The sequence below is a fragment of the Dipodomys merriami genome, unplaced genomic scaffold (genome assembly GCF_024711535.1).
Source record: "Dipodomys merriami isolate MVZ:Mamm:240054 unplaced genomic scaffold, mDipMer1.0.p SCAF_3, whole genome shotgun sequence".
In the NCBI taxonomy this organism is placed as follows: domain Eukaryota; kingdom Metazoa; phylum Chordata; class Mammalia; order Rodentia; family Heteromyidae; genus Dipodomys; species Dipodomys merriami.
The window spans coordinates 99,187,219-99,210,916 of record NW_027204492.1 but is presented as its reverse complement, the minus strand read 5'-3'; the positions used below and the strand labels follow the sequence as shown (position 1 = coordinate 99,210,916).

The window sequence follows — 23,698 nt, the reverse complement described above, 5'->3', positions numbered from 1 at the left end:
AAATCTTCCTATCAAGCTGGCTACAAATGGTTCACACCTATAAGTCTAGCTAATCAGGAGGCTAAGATCCAGAGAATGGTGATTTGAGGCCAATCAGGATAGAAAAACCCAATTGACTTTAATCTCCACAAAATCAGGAAAAAGTAAGGCTGAAGGGGTAAGATGGAAGAGCACCAGGTGTGAGCAAGAATGCCAAGTAAGCTTAAGTGTCTGGGTTCAAATCTTAGTACCACCAAAACAATCATTATCATATTGACATTGCTAAATTACTTTAGTAGTCGAACTATTGTGCAACTGGACACCAAATGAGTAACAAAAGTATTTGATTGAAAAAAAATGCGTTGAGTAAAAGTCATATTTAAGAAAATATGTTATAAATAAATGAACTCTTCTTGTTGATATTATTCATTAAATACTACTCATCTCTTTTCATTTGAGTCAGTAGGGAGAAAGAACTGTAGAAATGAATTTAGAGTGCCTCAGGAAGGGGATTGTTCAAAAATAGTAGTGGAAGAGGATTAAGAAATGATAGAATGACTTTATGGTCCATAGAATGACTATCTTATCTGAGATTTGCTGTCTATCTTCAGTAAGTTACAAATAAATGAAAGCTATATATATATTCTTCATCTACAATTGATATAGAGACAATGATAAACACCATTTGGTAATATCTTCCAATTGCACAGGATGTTGTACTTTCTTTTGTTTGCTTTCTGAAACCACGGTCAACTTTACTACAATGAGCTTTGCTCTCCATAAACAGTGTAATGAGGGTATCATTGCACTTAGAAGTAATTTCTTCTTAATAAGTGGTTTTCCAGATAAATTTTTGATAACAAGAATAACTTCATGCTTAAGTAGGCACCACATAGAATATCACTCAAAATGAGATTGTGGCATTTGCAGAGGTAAGGTGCAAGCAGAATTCAAGTGGGGATTGAAAGAAGTCAGGATAGGGGGGAAAAGGGAAGTATTGGGAAGGTGGGGAGGAAAGTTATGGTAGGGGAAAAACAAAGGAGGGGTAACAATGCTTGATAGGAAATGTACTTATTATATCACTCCTGTAACTGTTACCCCTCTGTACAGTGTCTTTACAATAAAAGAATATTAAAAAAAGATACTGTCTCTTTGTAAATTATCACTGTTAATATTTCATAAATTAAATGATAAACATTTTCAAAACAGTTTATCTGACTAATAATGAGGGAAATAATCTGTATGCTATTTTCTTTGGGCTTCAGAAAAATTGATACTGTATAGAAAAATACCTATAATCTATAATCTCTTCAGAAAATAAAAGAACAGGGCATAGGCATGATATCTCATGTCTTTTATTCTAGCTACTTCGGAGGTAGAGATTGAGAATATGTTGTTTGAAGGAAGCAACCACAAAATATTAGCAAAGAATCTGTCACAATCATAAAGTAGAACATGATGATGAATGCTGTAATCTAAGCTATGTAGGATGGATAGATAGGAGGATCATGATCCAAGATTAGCCCAAAGATGAAATGTCAAACCCTTCCTTAAAAAACAACTAAATCATGTATATATACCACATTTTCTTAATCCATTCATCTACTGAGGGGCATCTGGGTTGGTTCCATATCTTAGCTATGGTAAATAATGCTGCATAGTTGTGCTGGTAGCTTTAGTGTGGCCTTGTTTGTGGTCATTTGGGTAAATGCTCAAAAGCGGGACTGCTGGGTAACAGGGAACTCTATGTGGAGTCTTTTGAGGAACCTCCATACTACTTTCCAAAGTGGTTGAACAAGTTTACACTCCCACCAACAATGCAGTAAGGTTCCCTTCTGTCCACATCCCCTCCAACATCTGTTGTTATTAGAGTTCTTGATTTTAGCCATTCTAACTGGAGTGAGGTGGTATCTCAATGTTGTTTTGATTTGCATTTCTTTTATGGCTAGGGAGGTTGAGCATTTCTTCATGTGTCTATTGGTCATCCTTCTTTCCTGTTCAGAGAAGTTTCTCTTTAAGTTTTTAGCCCACTTATTTATTGGGCAGTTGTTTCTTTGAGGATTTGTTGTTGGGGGATTTAATTTTTTAAGTTCCAAGTATATTTTAGATATGAGACCCTTGTCCGTTGTATGGCTAGTGAAGATCTTCTCCCAATCCGTGGGCTTTCTATTGATCTTGAACACAATGGAATTCTATGCCTCCATCACAAAGAATGACATATGGAAAGGCTTGGAAAAAATTATATTAAGTGAAGTAAGCCAGGCCCAAAGAAACATAGGTCCCATGGTTTCCCTTATTTGCAATATCTAGTATATGTCTGAGTGAAGTAGAAAAGGTCAGATAAGTTGATATTAGGGAAATGAACCCTAAGATATGTATTCAAATGTTTTTTTTCTTTCATGCAATTGTTTCTAACACATTTATAAGATTATTCCTTTGTTGCTTTGTATGTCCCTCCCCCACAGTATAACCCCTGCTTTCACTGTATTTGATATCGTTATAATTTATGGAGTGGAAGGGGAAAAACAAATCGTTTAAATAGGGATACAGGTGGACCCATTGCAACAATGAGATGTACAAGTCGTTATGTCGAAAACGAACTTTACAACTTTCGTGCGGGGGGGGGGGGGGGGCGGGCGGGGAAGGGGGGTGAGGATGGGAAGGGATGGGAAGGGGAAACAAAGGAGGAGGCTACAATGCTTGATAAGAAATGTACTCATTATCTTGCCCATGTAATTGTAACTCCTCTGTACAGTATTTTCACAATAAAAAAATCAGAAAAAAAGAAAAAAAAACAACTAAATCAAAAAAGGGTTTGTCATGTGGTTCAAGTGTGTGTGTGTGTGTGTGTGTGTGTGTGTGTGTGTGTGTATGCTAGTACTGGGTCTTGAACTAAGGGCCTGGGCGCTGCTCCTGAGCTTATTTTGCTCGAGGCTAGGGCTCTACCCATGGAACCACAGCTCTACTTCTGGCTATTTTGGTGCTTAACTGGAGATAAATGTTATGGACTTTCCAGGCTGGCTTTGAACTGTGATCCTCAGCTCCCAGCCTAAGTAGCTAGAATTACAGTCATGAGACTCTCAGGCCAACATAAAATTTGTAGATATTAAGTGATAATGGTCCTAAATTCCCACAGTCAATTGTTATACAGTTTCCATTCCAGTAACCTATCATGTGTTCTCCCTACCAGATATGCTGAGCAACATTTGAGGGAATGTATATAGTTAATAATCTATTGGAGCTTATATTACACTTAGGCTATCTGATCAATGTATTTGAATTCATCCTTGTAAGACGTATAATATAATTACGAAGCTACTAAAAGTGCCTAGTAAATACCGCAGTCAATTAGCAAGGTTGTAGGAAGTTAATAAGAAAGAGGACTGGCTGCCTTCAAGGCCATCATAGAAGGGATGTGGTTCAGAGGAGAAAATAACTCCTCTAACCTGCCCACTCATTTCACTATAATTATTTACTTTTTCTAACACAACTCATATATTTCCAAACAGTTAAAATAAACCAATTATAGAGGAAAATAAAAATCTTTGGTCTTACCCTTAGCAAAAATAGTCTTTTTTTTCTGTCTAATATACATGTTTGGTGTGGTGCTTAGTAACTCTTAGCTTGATTCAAACTTCCTTATTATCATGTTTGAACACAGTGAATATGTAAAAATAACCGAGTAAGTAAATTTTATTCCTTACTCAGAATTCTGCAATATGAAGTCAATTTGTCTACCAAATATAGCCGCATCAAGTCAAATCCAAAAACAACATGAGAAGACCTATCAGGTCTGGACCATGTCTTTTCCTGCCCCCTGTAACTACATGCATTTGCTTCCTGAATTGCATTAGCCACAAGCACACAAAGGAAGTGGAACATGTGCTTGTAATAAGAACTGCTTTGATTTACAGGAGAACTGGCGATGTGTTCTCACTGTTGAGGGCTGAAGCTTTCACTCAAACATTAAGCATGCTGTCTTATGGCATCCAGACCCTGTCCAGGTCACCACTTACATTATTTTTCTGCAAGACCCGCAGTGCCTTGTTGACATTGTTCAGGGCATGAACTCTTGTAGATCCTTTTTCTTTTGGCTGAAAAGAAAAAAAAATGTAGTGTTCACTGCCCAGCAGAGAGAGTAAAAGTCTTCTAGAAATACAAGGATATGTAAATTCACTTTTAAGTTTTAAATATTTTACATTTAAATGAACCAAACTGTGAGGGATTGATAGAAGGAATCTTCAGGCTTTGGGCTAATTGTCCTGAGCATAGTGCTTTTGTAAAATGCATAAACCAATCACTCTACGAGAATAAAAGCATTTTGCCCTCCCACTCCTTACCCACCATGAACCCTGACTTCTTCTTCATTCTGTAGCCCAATATGGATTACTATATGCTTATCAATGACAGAAAACCTCACTATAATACATGGAGACTGTTAGGAGTGATATAAATGAGCAGTAAATTTCTACACTTGTTAAGAAACAAGATGTGAGTCTTAAAGTTATATAATGCTAAACTGGGCAAAAGAAAACTATTGACTATTATCTCAATTACTCTGGTCACTGAAGCAGAAAAGCTCAATCATCTTTAGTTCCTTAATCTTCATTTTTAGCCCAAACATCATATCTCATCCTGTAATTTTAAACTAACATCTGCATAATTCATTGTGACACACAAATTACCCCATTTATCCAATTGTGGAGGTTTAGAAATTCTGCTGTTAAGGTCTTTGTATTTGTTCCTTGCTTCTATTTTCATTTGTTTTATTTATTTATTTTTTGTCTGTTCTCTTAAGATAGGATCTCATATAGTCCAGGCTGGACTCAAACTCACAATCCTTCTGCCTCCAACTTCCTGAGATTTATAGGTATGCACAACCACCCCACTCTCATTTCCCTTAAGTCCTTGCTAGCTATTACCCAGAATATATCAGAGCTTCCTTTCCTTCTCATTCACTGTTCTTCCTTTATTTTTACATATCTCCAACAATGACAAGGCCCACTGCTACTGACAACTCTTTGCTTAGCTTTCATCTGAAACTTAGGGTGGGTATATTTTAGTTAAAGGCATAAACTATAAAACTACACTCAGTTAAATTTCCAAGTCTGCCATTTTTGCACTATATGACCTTGGGTAAATTTCTCAATCTTTCTGTATACCAGATTCCTCAGAGTTAAACTAACAGTCTCTATCATTGTTGGGAGAATCCAATGTATATTAAGCACTTAGGTTGGTGCCTACCACATAAGTACAATAGGTTTGCTATTATCATTGATTTGGTAGTAAATGCTAGGTACTCTGTACTACCTGATTTCCCTTGCATGGAAAATGATTTCATGTTCCATGATACAGATCATGAAGTAACTCAACCTGAAATTAAGAGTTAATGTATAGTCACAGAAACAATCATTGGTGGAACCAGGAAATAAATTTGGTTTGTGTTTACAGAGCCAAAGTTTCCATATTTATTTGTTTGCGTTAGTGTGCTAATCTTGTACATGCTCTGAACAAAATAATCTATTATTCTACTTCCATTTTTCTGGTCTCATACTTTCTAAAGGTACTCCTGTTCCTTTCATGCAATTCTCTATTTGAGAATCCTTTACTTGTGAATTGCCTACTGAACCTCCCAACTGACGATACAGTATTTTACTCTTTAATATATCTTTTTTATACCCTTTGTCAAACAGTCCTGACATCTTGTTCCTTCAACTTTCCACATTTTATGAACTCTCCATTTTTTTCCTCCTAGAATATTTTATTTCATGAATGTCAAAGAGATAAAGGCACACATTTTGCTGTTTAGCACTTTCTACCACAAAGAGAAAGCAAGTAAGGCCACATGAAGATACTTTAGCCCAAAAGAAAAACAATAAGAAAAAGTGCATATACATACTCAAAAATGCACATGTAGTGTTACTTTTAGGAACTTCAAGTTTTGAAAACCATTAGTGAAATCATTCCTTGGCCTAATATTTCGGAAAGAGACATATTTTCATTTAGTCAAGGGCAAAAGAATCACAGTGATGATTTAGTAATATTTGCTTTATTCAAACACCAACATACAAATGTGAATGTCTACATACACATGTGCATATTTATCAGGACAAAAAAATTCTCAAAAATGAAGCTGCTGTTTTTGATCCTAATATGGCAGCTAAAATCTGTCTCATTGGAAACTTTTTGGGGTATAATTTTAATTTTATACTTGTAAGTCAATTTCTTTCTACCCGTGGGGATGCCCTGAACCCAAAATCCAAATGCAGGTACTTCCAAATTGGATACTAATATTTCTGCTCTATAGTATACACAACCCCTATTAGGGGTACAGGGTAGGTCAAGACCAGGCCCAGGGAGTTGGATATCTCAATTAAATTGGGAACATCCAGGAAACAGATAATTCTGCTCTGTGGCAAAGCTGAAATTTACAGACAAAGCTGTAAGAACTGTGTCTAGGATGAAGGATGGATAACAGATTCTGTTAGCAACAATTACTGAGGTTACACGCTTATTTTTGTTCCCTTGGCATCTACCAATCTCATGGCTATTTCCTATTTTTCTTTAGTACCTGTTACACAGTCTGATCATTGTATCTCTGCATCTATATATAAATATTAAAGTCATTATATCCTTATAAGTGTCTCAAGTAGTTTAATTTTTTCTACTATTTTTCTCTTTTGTTGAAATCCCTTGTTTTAAACATTGTGGTAAAAAAATGTTTTACTATGGCAAAGTTGCTTTGGATAATGGAAGTGCTGTCTTTATGCAGGAAATGACTAGAGGAAGTCTCAATACAACAAAGAAATGGTTAATGCACATTTAAGGAGGGGAGAGGTTAAATGCTTATGCACAAAAAAAGGACAGATTGTGAACAAATGAACCTAAACAAATGTAAGGCACTAATATTGATTTCTATAATTAGAACCAGTACTGACTCCCAGAATACAAAATAATTTAAGACACTAATTTCTATATCTATTTACAAATATATGTAAATATTCATATTTTGCAAATATATGCATATATTGTTCAAAATTATATAAAATGGATGACTATATACAAATCTATTACTAACCAATATAATTAATACAATGCCCTTGAATTTGCTAACATAAAATTATGGAATGTAAAGCAATAAATCTGAACTTGTTTTTTCCTTAATGTGAAAGCCTAGCACATGCCTGTAATTCTAGCTCCTCAGAAGGCTGTGAGCTAGAGGATCACAGTTTGAAGCTAGCCCAGGCAGAAAAATCCCTGAGGCTCCATATCTCAGATAATCAGCAAAAACCCAGGCTAGAAGCATGACTATAGTAGCATGAGTCTTGAATAAGAAAACCAAGTGATCATGAGGGCCTGTGTTCAAACATCAGAACCATCCAAAAAGAAAAAAATGCATCATTTTGAATTTGACAACATATAATTCTGTTTAGCAATTTATAAGGATTGAAAAAAACAAAAGTATAAGATAACATCTCTTCCCTGTAGACTTCAGCATTTGAGAAGTCATATATGTACACAAAACACCAAAAATTAATAAGGCAAAACAGGTGGTTTACTACACTGAAGAATGGAGAGAAATTAGCAAAGAGAATTTGGGAAAGGTTTTCCTGAGAAGGAGAAAATACAGTTTTTGAAAGACTGTAGAACAGACAGAAGTACAGGAAAAAATATGCACTTAAAACAACATAGGCAGTGGTAGGGGATTTAGTCCAGTGGAGGAATGGCAAGTGCAAGGTCTTGAGTTTGGTTGTCAGCAATCAAAAAAAAAAAAAAAAAAAAAAAGGAAAAAAAAACAAAGAAATCGAAAGGTAAGGAAAAGAAACAAAGGAACAAAGAAAGAAACAGAAACAAAGAAAGGAAAGAAGGACGAGTAAAACCATCACAGGCAAAAAAAATCTACACATATACAATAGAACAAAAAACCAACTTGGTTTGGTGTAAGAGAATTGTAGGACTCATGTTGGAGAAATAGAACATTTGACAACTTTGACATTGAATGATAGCTAGAATTTGTATATTATTTACAAAATCTGTATGAGATAATATGTAAGAGAGTGTATGCCTCTGCTGGGGATTGGTAGTAAAAGGCAAAGATAAGAGATTGAGGTGGTAATTTAGCAGGATTCATTTAATATGTAAAGTGGCTTACTATATAGACTGAGGTCTTAAACTCTGCTTATAAGAATAATAATAAACTAAAAATTAGAATATTTAACTCAGGAGATCTGGATTTAAGAGCTATTCCCAATTATGAGACCTTGATCAACTGAACTGAGACTTACCCATGACTTTATTGACCTATAACTGAGTATAATAATCATATCTATCTCACTGCCAGGCTCTAAAATGAGACAAGGTAACAGTTCTCAAAGGGAAGTTACATTCTCATTGCTAATGCTATTAAATTGGACTAAAATACCTACAATTTATCCCGCTGTCACAAATTAATTGTTCTGTTATTTAGAAACTAATTGTTACAAGCCCATTGTAAAGTAACTGAACAATACACAAAAGCACAAAGATAATTTTAAAGATCATTGTGCATAAAAGTCTTTGTAATGGCATTTGTTAAGAAAAATAGCAAATAGGTAAAAGCACATAATGTCTATTAATTAGCATAAGGTCTATTTATGGAAAAAATAACTTTGTAATAGACTATATCAAAATGAAAGTTTTAATGTGAGATTGTTTTATTCAGAAATACATCCTTGGATGTGAGTTAATTAGTACTTGGTAAATTAGTCGATTTTACTATATCACGTAAAATGATAGATTGTTTGTATTCTGAAATGTTACTGAGGATCATGTAAATATTCTTGAAAATAAATTTCCTACCAGTTGTTGCCCTGTCAGGCCTTCAAGGAGGTCTAAGAGGCGTCTCCCATCCTGCAGGTCACTGAAGAGGTTCTCTATGTGCTGTTTTCCAAACTGAAATAAAAAATATATGTGCAGTTAAGCAAAGCAATGATTCATCTCCAGAATTATGCCTTTTAAAGTTGAAACTTAGATTTAAGGACATTTTATACATCTAATTAATAATTGACAGAGGATGATAAATGAAAACACAGTTCACTATTGGAAAATAACTATTGGGTCAAACATGTAAAAGAAAACATTGAAATTATCTCATCTTTTTTTCTCTTTTGGTATTACTGGGTACTGTCAGGTAGAACTCAAACCTGCTGGAGAACTCTTAACACTTGAGCTAAATTCTCACCTTTGAACAGTTTTTAAACAAGGCATAGATATCTATACCCTAATTTTTCTAGTTAACTTGGCCTACTGAATTATGATCCCACTAAGAAGATAAAAATAATCAATATTTAAGTCTTTAGCCATTTATTAATTGGGCAGTTGTTTCTTTGAGGATTTGTTATTGGAGGGATTTAGTTTTATTTGAATTCTAAGTATATTTTAGATATGAGACCCTTGTCCGTTGTACGGCTAGTGAAGATCTTCTCCCAATCCGTGGACTTTCTATTGATCTTGCTAGCTACGTCCTTTGCCTTGCAGAAGCTCTGCAGTTTCATGCAATACCATTTGTCCAACCTTTCTTTGATTTGTTTTGTTTGCAATGACTAGTACATGTCTAGGACAAGCAGAGAAGGTCAAAGGCTATGTACATATGACCACATGAGATAATGTTAAGTAAAATGCACCCCACAGCAGGGACACAGTGTTTTTTTTTCTTTCTTGCTAGTGTTTTTAATGTATTTACAATGCACTACGTGACTCTTTTGTTTCTTTTGTATGTTCTTTCCCCATGGTATAACACCTGTTTTCACTGGATTTGATGCTGCTGTTCTGCATCTTGTTTATACATTTTTGTAATTTGGGGAGGGGAAGGGATATTGCCGAACATTTAAATGGGGATGCAGGCTGACTTATTGTGACGACGAGATGTACAGGACACTATGTTGAAAACGAACATTACAATGTCAGGGTGAGGGGGTAGGAGGAGTTGGGGAGGTGAGAAGAAAAGTGATGGTAGGGGGAAAACTAAAGAAGAGGTAACAATGCTCACTATGAAAGGTACTCATTACCCTACACATGTAACTGTAAACCCTCTGTACAATAGTTTTACAATAAATCTATATATATTAAAAATAATCAATATTTAAATTTTCTGGCAGTTCTGGGTAGGAAGAGAAATAGAAATACAAAGAAACAATGACAATGTGATTTATTCTGGTATGCATATAAAATGTAAACATCCTGTGTATTTATCAGTGTTTACAACATCCTTATCACATAGAACATGTTTTCTCTACATAGACATTGTGCATCCTCCCTCATAATGACACCTTCCCTTCTCATTTTGTATCACTTGACTTTTAGAAAAATTTGATTAAAATGCAATTGAAATGTCTGTGAAAGTCATCTATTTTTCCCAGTTCTCTGCTTGGGAGCTACATTAAGGAAAAGTAGTAATCTCTAATATCATCTAACATTTTTATAGTAACTACTTGTAAGAGACATTGTGCTAAATAAGTAGACTTTATAAACTTGTTAACACTTCTCTAAAGTTAGCATTAATACACTGGTCATGTAGGTGAAACAGAAAGAGGTTCAATATATAGTACTTTGTCACAAAACTGAAAGGAGATAAAGCCAAGGTTTTGGGTTAGATGCACCTAACTCATAGGGCTTTTGCTCTTTCTGTTGTATGCTACCTCCATGGCCTTTTTATCCTTATATATCATTATCTTTCAAATATTTCATTTTTTTGTCATAGGCTACCAGAATTTTCTTTTTCATGTTAAAAGCCTACAACTCTTACCTAGTGATTGATCACACAGGCTATCTAGAAAAGCCCTAATTTATGAGTCACGGACATATATACGTTACACTCCCAAAAACCTGATCCAGGTACTGGAGGATACACTGGTAAATCAGACAGACATTGCCCAGTTCTTATAGATCTTCTTCTTCAGTGGGGAAAGCAAACTAATTCTTTTTATTTATTTATTTATATTTTGGTCGGTCGTGGGGCTTGAACTCTGGGCCTGGGCGCTGTCCCTCAGCTCTTCAGCTCAAGCCTAGCACTCTACCATTTGAGCCACAGCACCACTTCTGGTTTTCTGGTGGTTTATTGGAGGTAAGAGTCTCACAGACTTTCCTGCCCGGGCTGGCTTTGAACCATGATCCTCAGATCTCAGCCTTCTGAGTAGCTAGGATTACAGGCGTGAGCCACCAGTGCCCAGCTGGGAAAACAAATATTTCTAAAAGCTAATACCACATAAAAGTAGCAGATGGAATAAGAAAGATACAGATACTGGGAATCTCAGACTTGGGATCAGAATTAATTTCCCAAAATGCCTATTGATAGGTTTTACATTAACCAGTAAGCCATCAGGTTCTTATCTATTCCTGGGATCACTTATATCATGTCAAGAAAAGCCTGGTTTTCAGACCAAAGTTACCCCTAATACTTTTAAGATTGAACATATAGGAGCAAGACTCTCACTTTAACCAGGTATGCAGGTTAATAACAAATCCTCTAGGTACCTGGGCGCTTCCCCAAAAGAAAACCTTGGCTTTTGTAGGGAGTACACTAGTGCTTGTATGCTCAGCTTAGGGAATCTTGCCATACATATGCTTTGACAATGTTACCTACATGTTATTCTTTTGTAATTCATACCCAACAAATCTTTGTAAAATCTCCAGAGGAAAAGAAATTCAAGGAACTCAAAATACTAGCATGCTGGAACTTATTTGAAAAGCAGTTTTACTAGATATAAATCTTAAAAGTTACTGTGTCATTTTTATGAAACTTCAAGTAAAACTTACCACTAGTATGCAAAGAAAATGAATGTACACTCTACGAATGTCCTCGAGAACTTCATTTCTAAGCAGGAATGACTTGATATTTGGAGGGAAATAAAAAGTTTCTACTTTCAAATTGAATTAAGATATATAATGCCTTGAAAATTGTGGAAGGGGGTTTAGGAGCAAAATTTTGCAGATGCAATTGAGAAAATATGGCTTCTAAATTTATCAAGAAGGAAATCTGCACTCAAGAATGTATTATTTTTTAAAGAAAATAAAATACAGTTAGCTGATAGTGTTCTTAAGAAATACATCTATATTGATAGATACAATCTATCAAAACAGGAAAGATGTGAATGGCGAAATATTCCTTCAAAAATAAGCAGAGAATGGAAATAGAAAGCAATTCTTCAGATATAGAATAAAAGTATTGCATAGTATTAAAGAACTAAGATTTTTGCTGGGTGCTGGTGGCTCACACTTAGAATCCTAGCTACTCAAGAGGCTGAGATCTGAAGGATCTGAAGGTCCAAAGCCAGCCCAATCAGAAGAGTCCATGAGACTCTATCTCTACAATAAATACCAAAAAGCCAGAGGTATGGCTCAAGGGATAGAGTATCAGCCAAGCAAGTAAGCCAAGCCAATACATTTAGAAAGCATGCTTTCCTGAGTTCAACCCCATTATGACTAAAAGAATATCAGAACTATAGTTGGCTTGGGGAATAAGGAGTCCATGAACTTCAACAAGGCATACAGGATTTTGCTTTCAGATCAAACAAATATATAGTCCAGAACCTTATCATTCTCACTTTCAAACTGAAACCTACCAAAATAGTATAGGCTACTGAAAGGCTTCCAAATGGACCTAGTTCAGGTCCCTAGGATGAGGAATCAATCAGTTTATACAGATAAAGTCAGTTCTAGGTATCATATCTAATTTGAAAAAAATATATTCAATAATACATAAAAGTATCACAGTTGAAATTCCATTCTTATTTCTTATACCCACCATCATTCTCTTATACAGTGCTTTTCAGATTGTTCCATTACAGTATGCTTGTAGCAAATGAAACAATGAATTTGTCCTGGAATACAACATTTTTAAGTCCACGGTTCAAAATTTCTATGAAAACATATGAATTTGTAGTGCTTTTCCTTCCTCTCTTAATGAACACTTGTTTTAATGTAAAATCAAAATATTTCAAGTAAAAATTTTCTTAATGTCTAAAGTGATCATTGATGAACATTATAGACTTTCTGATGTTTCTTTAACATGTAGTATGAATAGTCCAGGAAAAGCAAAACATCTCACTACTTTTGGATGCTCCTCATTTCTTGGGTAACTACTCATTCATGAGAATTACAGGCATGATATAACAAATGGAAAACATTTTTCAGAAGCAGGTCAAACTAACTGTGGAACTCAACTCTCCTATTTACTAACTGTACTATATTTACTAACTGTACTATATTCAGCCTTTGTTAGGCACAATTTACTCATTCGTCAAATAAGATTTAAAATAGTATACTTCAGAACACTTCTATAAGCTTTAAATGAAATAATAAAGACTTGGCATATAATATGTTGTTCTGTTTTGTTTTGCCAGTCACAGGGCTTGAACTCAGGGCCTGGTCACTGCCCCTGAGCTTCTTTGTGCTCAAGGCCTAGTACTGTACCACTTGGACCACAGTGCTACTTCCGGCTTTTTATGGAGTAGTTTATTGGAGAAAGTCTTATGGACATTTGTGCCCAGGCTGGCACAACTATCATCATCGAACCACTATCATCAGATCTCAGCCTCCTGAGTAGCTAGGATAACAGGTGTGAGACACTGTCACCTGGCTATAATACATTCTTAATATAGTATAATATTAATGTTTTGTTATTCCATTAGTCCTTGTGCACATTTCTTTCTTATATCAAATGATATGTGTAAATAAAAATACAACATAATAAATGTGTAAAAAAACTGAAGTCAGATCATTATATATCACCCTGTATCAGAATCAATTCCAAATGGATAAAAGACCTTAATGTAAGGTCAGATACCCTGAAAATACTATAGAAAGGGATAGGGGAAACACTAGGGCTTTTTGGCATAGTTCAAAACTTCCTAAGTAAAGATTCAAAACAACAAATCAAAGAAAGTCTGGATAAACGGGATCACATTAAACTGCAGAGCTTCTGCATGGCAAATGACATAGCTTGCAAGATAAATAGAAAGCCCACAGACTGGGAGAAGAACTTTACTAGCTATACATCAGACAAGGGCCTCATATTAAAATGTACTTAGAGCGCAAAAAATTAACCTCCCCCAAAAGCAAATCCTCAAAGAAACAACAATCTTATTAATAAGTGGGCTAAAGGCTTAAAGAGAGACTTCTCTGAAGAAGATATAAGAATGGACAATAGAATAATGAAGAAATGTCCATCTCTGGCCATAAAAGAAATACAAATCAAAACAACACTGAGATTCCACCTCACCCAGTTAAAATGGCCATTATCAAGATAATGAATAACAACAGATGCTTGTGGGGATGTGGCCAAAAGGGAGCACTACTACTATACTGTTGGTGAGAATGCAAACTTGTTCAAATACTCTAGAAAGCAATATGAAAGTTCATCAAAAGACTACACATAGAGTCTCTTGCAACCCAGCAATCCTACTCCAGGGCATTTATCCAAATGACCACAAACAAAGCCACACTAAATCGTCGAGCACAGTCATGTTCATTGCAGCATTGTTTACCATAGCTAAGATATGGAATCAACCAGATGCCCCTTAGTAGATGAGTGAATCAAGAAAATGTGGCAGATGTACATTATGGAATTCTGTGCTTCTATCAGAAAGAATGGCATTGCTCCATTTGTTAGGAAATGGAAAGACTTGGAAAAAATTATATTAAGTGAAGTAAACCAGACCCAAAGAAACACAAGTTGCAGTTCACAATATATCAATAGTTTTGTGCATAGGACCATATAAAATGATACTTATCAAAATGAATTCTAAGAAATGGAAACAAGGTTTTTTTTCATGTACTGTCTGCAGTTATTTCTTTTTTCTTTCTTTTTTTCCCTTTAGTTTATTCCCTGTTACTATTTTTGATTTCTGTACACTTTCTCTTGTATATGAGTTTATCTGAGTTGGGGAAGGGAAGGAGAATCACAGAAGTGGTGGGGCAAAGGGTAAAACAAAGAAACAGTGATACTCACTAGACACTATGTCAGAAATGAACTTTACAACTCGGAGGTGGCGGAATGGGAGAAAATGAGGGAGGGGGTAACATTGTTCAAAAAGAAATCTACTCATTACCTTAAATGTAATCCCTCTGTACATCACCTTTACAATGAAATTTAAGAAAGACAGAAAGTAAGACAGACAGACATAAGAAAGGAAGAAAGGAAGGAAGAAAGAAAGAAAGAGAGAGAGAGAGAGAGAGAGAGAGAGAAAGAAAGAAAGAAAGAAAGAAAGAAAGAAAGAAAGAAAGAAAGAAAGAAAGAAAGAAAGAAAGAAAGAAAGAAAGAGAAAGGAAGGAAGGAAGGAAGGAAGGAAGGAAGGAAGGAAGGAAGGAAGGAAGGAAGGAAGGAAGGAAGGAAGAAAGGAAGGGAGAAGGAAGGAAGGAAGGAAGGGAGAAGGAAGGAAGAAGGAAGGAAGGAAGGAAGGAAGGAAGGAAGGAAGGAAGGAAGGAAGGAAGGAAGGAAGGAAGGAAGGAAGGGAAGGGAAGGGAAGGGAAGGGAAGGGAAGAGAAAGGAAGGAAGGGAAGGGAGGAAGGGAAGGGAAGGGAAGGAAGGAAGGAAAGGGAAGGAAGGACCCAGGCACCAGTAACTCACACCTGTAAGTCTAGCTACTCAGGAGGTTGAGATCTGAGGGTCACAGTTCAAAGCCAGCCTGGGCAGGAAAGTTTGTGAGACTCTTATCTCTAATAATCTATGCACAAAAAGCCAGAAAGTAGTGCTGTGGCTCAAGAGGAAGAATGCTAGCCTTGAGCACAAAGAGGCTCAGGGACAGTGCTTAGGTTCTTAGTTCAAACCCCAGTACCAGCAATAATAATAATAATAATAATAATAATAATAATAATAATAATAATAATAATAATAATAATAATAATGATGATGATGATGATGATGATGATGATAGAGGAAAAGGGTGACTATTAGGCTCTGTCTATAAAATGAAAAGCAGCAGCTATCCCTGAAAATGACTTTGGGAATTAATGGGGATAGCTTCTTTATGCAGTGAAAACTGTACTTTTCTGTTTCGTTTCCTTCCTAGGAAGAGCTTATATAAATAACTTTCATAAGATATTCTTTATGAAAGTCCTGTTAGGGAGACCACAATGTATTTAGATTTGTTGAATAATGTTCAGAAGATTTCCTGAACTTGGAGAGCGTCTGATAATGACATCTAAAATGAAGTGGCTACATGGAGTGAAAAACAAAATACAACATAGTATTGAATCTACTAGGAATTTTAGAGCTTACATAGAGGACACACTGTCGCTTAGTAGCAGTTATTGTCCACACAAAATGTCTAAGACCAATACATGTGTGTGGTACAGGGGAAGGACTTAGGAGCTTTAAGCTCTTTTGTCTCTAGTTCTTTTGGTTAGCTTAAAACAAATACCCTTTTGTTTTCTTCTCTTTTCATCTTTGACATTTACCATGTCTTTTGTTGCAGGTGTGACATTCATAGTCAGGAAAACATTAACATATCCTTAGAATTTCATCTTTAATAGCTGTCCTTTCAAAGTCACAAAAATGAGTTTCTTAAACATGTAAAACAGCAAAACCTCTTTGGGCCATATGACCCTGTCCTTCTTTTTCTTTAATTCCTTTCATGTTTAAAATGTCAAGTGAACTTTATGAACTTAGCATATTACTCAGCAGTTTTATGCACTCACTTACATATTGTCTTCTTTCTTTCAAACGACAAGATGAAAAGACCATAAAATAAGACGATAATCCTTCTATAACATTGTCAATATGGAAGAAATAAGAAGTGCAGACAATGTTCAAGATGAGTAGGTAGCATAAACAAAGTGGGAAAATCAAACTGAAAAGACTGGGAGGGGGCCAGAAATGCATTTGTGAAAAAAATTTCAATGGTTTCTGACTCATCCTAGTTGTATTAGTCTTTTAACCAGAAAACACAGAAAGATCGATAGTGTTCCAGTAGGAGGTAAAGAGCACAGGGATCATTTGGCATGACCTTCTGGTTACAGAAAGGTCAAGCCATGGACATATCTAGTGCTCAGAAAGTCAAGAGACTGTGTTCAATGATTACAAATCTCTGAACAGAAACAAACACAAAATAGAAGGGTAAAATGGGGGATTCAAAACATTCTGAACTGCTCACAGCAAAATAGCATTGTATTGTTAATAGGTTAATTTCTTTTTTTTTTTAGATTTGTTTTCCTACTAATTATTTTCTTTTTTGAAAAGTCTATTGTAAAGATGCTGTACAGAGAGGTTACAGTTACATGAATAAGGTAATGACCACATTACTTGTCGATCATTCACCTTTTCTCTAGTTGCTGTCCCACTATCTCTTCCCTCCCTCACCTCCCTCACTCCTCCCCCTCGTCCCCCGCCCGAAATTGTAAAGTTCCTTTCCAATATCCTGACCTGTGGGTATCCTTGTTGCAGTGGGTCATCCTTTGTCCTTGTTTCAGCATTTTATTATTCCCCTTCTCCTCCACAGATTAGACAAGTGTATATACAAGACATAGGGTAGCCAGGCGCCGGTGGCTCACGCCTGTAATCCTAGCTAATCAGGAGGTTGAGATCTGAGGATCACGGTTCAAAGCTAGCCTGGCCAGGAAAGTCCATGAAACTCTTATCTCCAGTAAACCACCAGAAAACTGGAAGTGGCTCTGCAGCTAAAGTAGTAGAGCACTAGCCTTGAGCTAAAGAGCTTAAGGACAGTGCCCAGGCCCAGAGTTCAAGCCCCACGACGACAAAAAAAAAAAAAAAAAAGAAGACGCAGGGTACCAAAATCAACTACAGTGACAGAGGGGATATACCATAGGGGAAAAACATACAAAGAAAACAAGCACAACAACAACAAAATAAAATCACATGGTACATTTAAAACAATAACAATAAAGACAGACATCTTGTGTCCATATCTTGAGGCTCATTTCACCTCTGTTTATGTGGTAGTGAGGAATCAAACCCAGGGTCTCAGGCATTTAAGGTGAGCACTCTACCACTGAGCTACCTTCCCAGCCCTCCTTTCACTTCTTATATGGTCATATGTCCATGGCTTTTGAGCTTTTCATCTTATCTGATATTATCCTATATGTATACTAATTATTGCAAATAAGGGAAACCATGGGACCTATGTTTCTTTGGGCCTGGCTTACTTCACTTAACATGATTTTTTCCAAGTCTTTCCATTTCCTAACACATGGGGCAATGTCATTCTTTCTGATGGAAGCATAGAATTCCTGTGTGTGTGTGTGTGTGTGTGTGTGTGTGTGTGTGTGTGTGTGTGTGTGTGTGTGTGTGTGTGTGTGTACCACATTTTCTTGATACACTCATCTACTGAGGTGTATCTTGGTTGGTTAGGATACTTTCATAGATGATTGCTTTCTCGAGAATGATTCAAAACTCAGAATTCCATGTATGAGGAAAAAAAGTTTTACTGCAGTATGATACACATACATAAACCTACACAAATCTTCAATGTGTAACTCAATGAGTCTTCACCTAACTGGATATATTTATACTACCAATAACCAAATGGAGATCTCATCAGCACTCTAGGAGCTTCTTCATAGTCCTTTCTGTACTCTAGTCTTCTCATGAATGACCACTACACTAATTATTATTACCATACATTAGTTTGGCCTGAAGAAACCTTTTTAAACACACACACACAAAAATGATCCTCATTTAGTATTTACGTTTAGAAATCTAATGATTGAAAGGTATCAAACCAATGTGCACAGAATTTGGAAAGGGGAAAAAAGTAACATTGATAAAAACGTTTTAATAATCATAAGGCAGTTGTATATATAAGAATATTTACTCTATACGCAGAATATATTGGTTGAAATTGCTGCTCTTATATATTCTAGGTGTGTGATTTTGAGCACATCATTTAACTCCTCTATACCTTACTACTTCCAACTTTAAAAAGAGTAGGTACTATTCTCCATATTGTGGTAATGCTGTGAAGATGTAGAGTAATGCTTTGTATATAAGTGATGTTCCATAGGTATTACTCTTATGCATTCATTTTATAACTTTAAGCAAATAATCTATACTTTTTTATGTAAATCAGGCCTCAAAGTAAGAGAAGGAACTAACTTCAAAATATTACTATAGAGATTAAACAGGTTAATAAATGTGAAGTATTCAACCTAGTCTCTAGCACTGATAATTGAGTAAACACAAATTGCATTCTTCCCTGGTTCCTTCCTGTTAAGTGTCATCACTTGGAAGTAGAGAGTTCCACTCTGCTTTAGAGTCCTAGGGTCTTTGCAGGACTTTGGGACTCATAGGAGACTTTAACACGGGACTGTTTATAAACACCAGGATAAGTTCTAATGAAATCATTGAAACTACAAACACAAAGTATAATAACTTTTACACAAAACTGACAAAAAGACTGGTTACTTATCCCTATACAAAGAGATACCAAGAAAACCACCTGATAGGAGCTTTGAAAGTAAGGCACATAGTCAGCTTTGCCTCCACCTAATTTCCCGTAGAATGATCTTAATTAATAACAAATATAACTGTAAGCCAGAGAGCAAGAAAATCTATTAATAAAATCTAGAGATCAGCCACACCAGGAAGAAAATGGGAGAGAGTGGGCTAGATGGATAAACCAAAGATATTCAGCACCCAGATTTTGGAAGATTGAACGTGGCTTGTAACATAGTGACAGGAAACCAATACATGTCCATATATGAATTTTTGAGGTCTTAAAGTTAAGCATTGTAATAATGGATAAATTCCTTATGAATTATGAATTTTGAAAGCACATTTGAGCTTTAGTGAAAAATAATTTCAAGTTAGAAAACATAATTTTACTGCTGAAATGTATTATGAGCAAAAAGCTGATCTCTAGATACTTAAGCATTTCATAGAAAATCAGTCAATATGCTCTACACAACTTCTCCAATATCATCTTGTAAAATAATAATAATAATAATAATTAACCAATCCTGTGTATATTTCTCTGCTTCATAAAAAAACAAAAGAAATTCAATAGTGTTGATTTAAAAATATTTTTAAATCTACTTGTACTAAAGTACGTTCTTAACCCTTCTGTTGTAGTTATATATTACTAAAACAATAATGTTTTTATTTCTTGCCTAATATGTACATTTAGAGTTCTCTTCAAGAAAATTATAAATAATCAGTGGACTTTTGTGACTTTCATTTGCTTATTACTTTGTTGTTATTTTATATAAAAAGTCCTGTTTATGGGGGCTGGGAAGGTGGCTCAGTGGTAGAGCGCTTGCCTTGCATGCCTGAGGCCCTGGGTTCAATTCCTCAGCACCACATAAAGCAAAAAGAAAAAAGCCGGAAGTGGCGCTGTGGCTTAAGTGGTAGAGTGCTCGCCTTGAGCTGAAGAGCCGAGGGACAGCGCCCAGGTCCAGAGTTCAGGCCCCACGGCCAGACCCCCCCCCAAAAAAAAAAGTCCTGTTTATGTTACTTTCTTCATCTTCCACTAATTTATTATTCTGACTTTTCCAAAACAAAAATAGGAAATCAAAATAATTCTCTGTGAACAGAAAGTGTCACTTTCAGTTAGTGTTTCTAGGAAAACATTTCTCTGAATAACAGCCAAAAGAAAGTATTCAGGTTTAACCTTTATTCTTACAAAGCCCAAGAGAAACATTTAAACTTATACAGCAAATTAATTCAAAAAATCTCAGTAGGCACCTGTCACTGTCAAAATAGGAAAAATTATTTTTACAACTCTGAATAGAAGGTTTTACCAGAAATTTTTTGTTATTACATAACTATAAAAGGGGGCTCTATTTCGGTAATTCATCTATATTACCACCAAACATTTGCTAAGTATAAACATTGCTGTGTACAATATTTTGTTTCTAGAAAGCATAAATTTCCAAAAATCAACCAAAAATAATTTTAAATCATGTAAGTTTCAAATTATAGTAGTTATCAGGTTGAAAAGAGGAAGATTTATCAACAGTTGTCACATTTTTTTAAAGGTTGCTACCCACAAATCTAGGTAATAATTTCCTGTTTTGCTCCTTAAATATTACTGGAATTTTATAATCTTTTATTAAACTAATATCAGAGATTATTAATTTAAAAAGCTAAATTTAAAATTCTAGAAATAGTTGAAGGATCAACCAATAAAGGAACATTTCCTGAAAAAGTGTTAAACAAACAAACTTTCCCTTAGATCACTCCTCAGTATGATCCTGTATAGCTTTTCTATTATTTTCTTCTACTTTTTCAAGCTGAAATTATTGTGGATTTCTATTCTTTATTTTCCCCCTCCAGCCTTAAGTAAATTCATGAAGGTCTTTAAACTCAGGCTAAATTTCATTCTTCCTGACTTATAAGCTACAGTTTTTTATTCCTAACCCACTCCAATTTTTGAGTATTCATTTCATTGGACCATGTGAAATGAACATTTCCCTATATAAGTAATCAAAACACTTAAAAACATTTTGAAAAATAATGATCACATTGAAGCCTCCCTAACTATAGCCCCATTAAGTACTTATAGTCCAGTTTACCCATGGCTGTACTATTAAGGATAGAAACAAACTATGTCAGTATCTAAAGTAAAGTAGACGGACGGCTCTCCAAATCCAGTCAGTGTGGGAGCCTCAAATTTTGCACCAATGAATAGTTGTAAATATCTTAATGATCTAATTTTATTAAATAACTGTATTATCATATGACTCAAAAGCAATGATTTAAGAGCTAATTTATCTAAGTTTCTCATATTTAGATTGATCAATTTTCATAATTTTGTGGTAATCTCAAATAACTAGGTAAGTAAAATTGATTCATTAATGTAAGTATGAAAGAATCCAGAATGCTAAACATTGTTACTTTAGTTCACAAAGCACACAACATGATCTTGTTTAATAATAACTTCAATCATTACTAACAACCTTCTCATAACCCAAGCTTAACAACTCCACAGAGGCACTTAAAATACACATAATTATTAAGATGGGCTTTATTTTTCTTAGAGTATTCTTTAGTGACTAAAACCAATTTGACCACAATTTTTTTTGCCAGTCCTGGGACTTGAACTCAGAGCCTGGGCACTGTAACTTAACTTCTTTTGCTCAAGGCTAGCACTCTACTACTTGAGCCACAGCACTACTTTAGGCTTTTTCTGCTTATGTGGTACTGAGGAATCGAACCCAGGGCTTCATGCATGCTAGGCAAGCACTCTACCACTAAGCCATATCCCAACCCCCACAAATTAATCTTTGAAAGATAACTGGTCATAAAAGGGAACAAAAACCATGATCAAATGCAATAATCATCCTGTATTTTTATGTATGATCCATCATTGGAGCAGAATAGCTATTCTAAAATATCAAGGATAAACAGTCATTTAAGAAATGTAGTAAAGGCAATACACGTCAACAATAATCAAAATAAAAATCACAACAAAATAATGCAAATACCTAATATTCATACTTTTGCATAAAATTAAAGATAGTAATAATGGCAAAGTTTGTCCATGCCAAGATCTGTACCTGAGATGGAGCTTTCAGAATAATATATAATACTACACTAGCAAAAATGCCAGTTGTTATGTTTATTGCAGCCTTATTTACCATAGCTAAGATATGGAACCAACCCAGATGCCCCTCAGCAGATGAATGGATCAAGAAAATGTGGTATATATACACAATGGAATTCTATGCCTCCATCAGAAAGAATGACATTGCCCCATTTGTTAGGAAATGGAAAAACTTGGAAAAAATTATATTAAGTGAAGTAAGCCAGGCCCAAAGAACCATAGGTCCCATGGTTTCCCTTATTTGCAATATCTAGTATATGGATGAGTCAAGCGGAAAAGGTCAGATAATGTGATGTTAAGAAAATGAACCCTTAGATGTGTATTTTAATGTTTTTTTTTCTTTCATGCATGTGTTTCTAATGCATTTACAAGATTACTTCTTTGTTGCTTTGTATGTCCCTCCCCCATAGTATAACCCCTGCTTTTACAATGTCAGTTTGGGGGGAGAGAGGATTGGGATTAGGATTGGGAGGGAGGGGGCTGGGAAGGGATGTGAAGGTAAACAAAGGAGGAGGCTGCAATGCTTGGTAAGAAATTTATGCATTATCCTGCCCATGTAATTGTAACCCCTCTGTACAGTATGTTCACAAATAAAATAAAATTAAATTTAAAAAAAAAAAAAGAAAAAAATGCCAGTTGAATGGCTAGGGTGTGACCCAGGGCTTCAGGTACTGAGTTCCATGTCCAGAAACAAAAGTCAGAAAAAGTTGTCTGTTAGAGTAATCAATAGTGAATTCTGGCACCAAATATGGTTTTTGCTTTCTACTTGTCTCATGCTTGATACATTTTTAATGCCACATTCTGTCACTATTTAAAAACATCCTCCTTTGCTGCTTTATTGTAAGTTTGACATTAGATATGGCAGCCCTGCAATCTTCAATATTGTCTCTTCTTTATATTCTTTTACATCTTATTTAATATATATTGGTGGGCATGGGGCCTGAACTCTGGGCCTGGGCGCTGTCCCTCAGCTCTTCAGCTCAAGGCTAGCGCTCTACCACTTGAGCTACACCGCCACTTCCGGCTTTTTCTGCTTATGTGATGCTGAGGAATCAAACCCAGGGCCTCATGCAGGCAAGGCAAGCACTGTACCACTGAGCCACCTTCCCAACGCACATCTTATTTCTATTCTACCTTATTATATTTCTTTGTGTGTTTCACAAACATTTCATCTTGTCATTGTT

General features: G+C 35.5%; 1 protein-coding gene across 9 annotated transcripts in view; it reads right to left on the bottom strand.

Annotated features, from left to right (window-relative positions):
* The window catches only part of Dmd (dystrophin), a 2,040,854-nt gene that overhangs the window by 1,582,535 nt on the left and 434,621 nt on the right, over positions 1-23,698 (bottom strand). For all 9 annotated transcript variants that reach the window (XM_070040660.1, XM_070040663.1, XM_070040664.1 and 6 more), the window contains 2 exons: positions 8,818-8,910; positions 3,996-4,073 (listed from right to left, as the gene is read on the bottom strand). In XM_070040660.1, the coding sequence (XP_069896761.1) occupies positions 3,996-4,073; positions 8,818-8,910 (171 nt within the window). The remainder of the gene's footprint in view (positions 1-3,995; positions 4,074-8,817; positions 8,911-23,698) is intronic.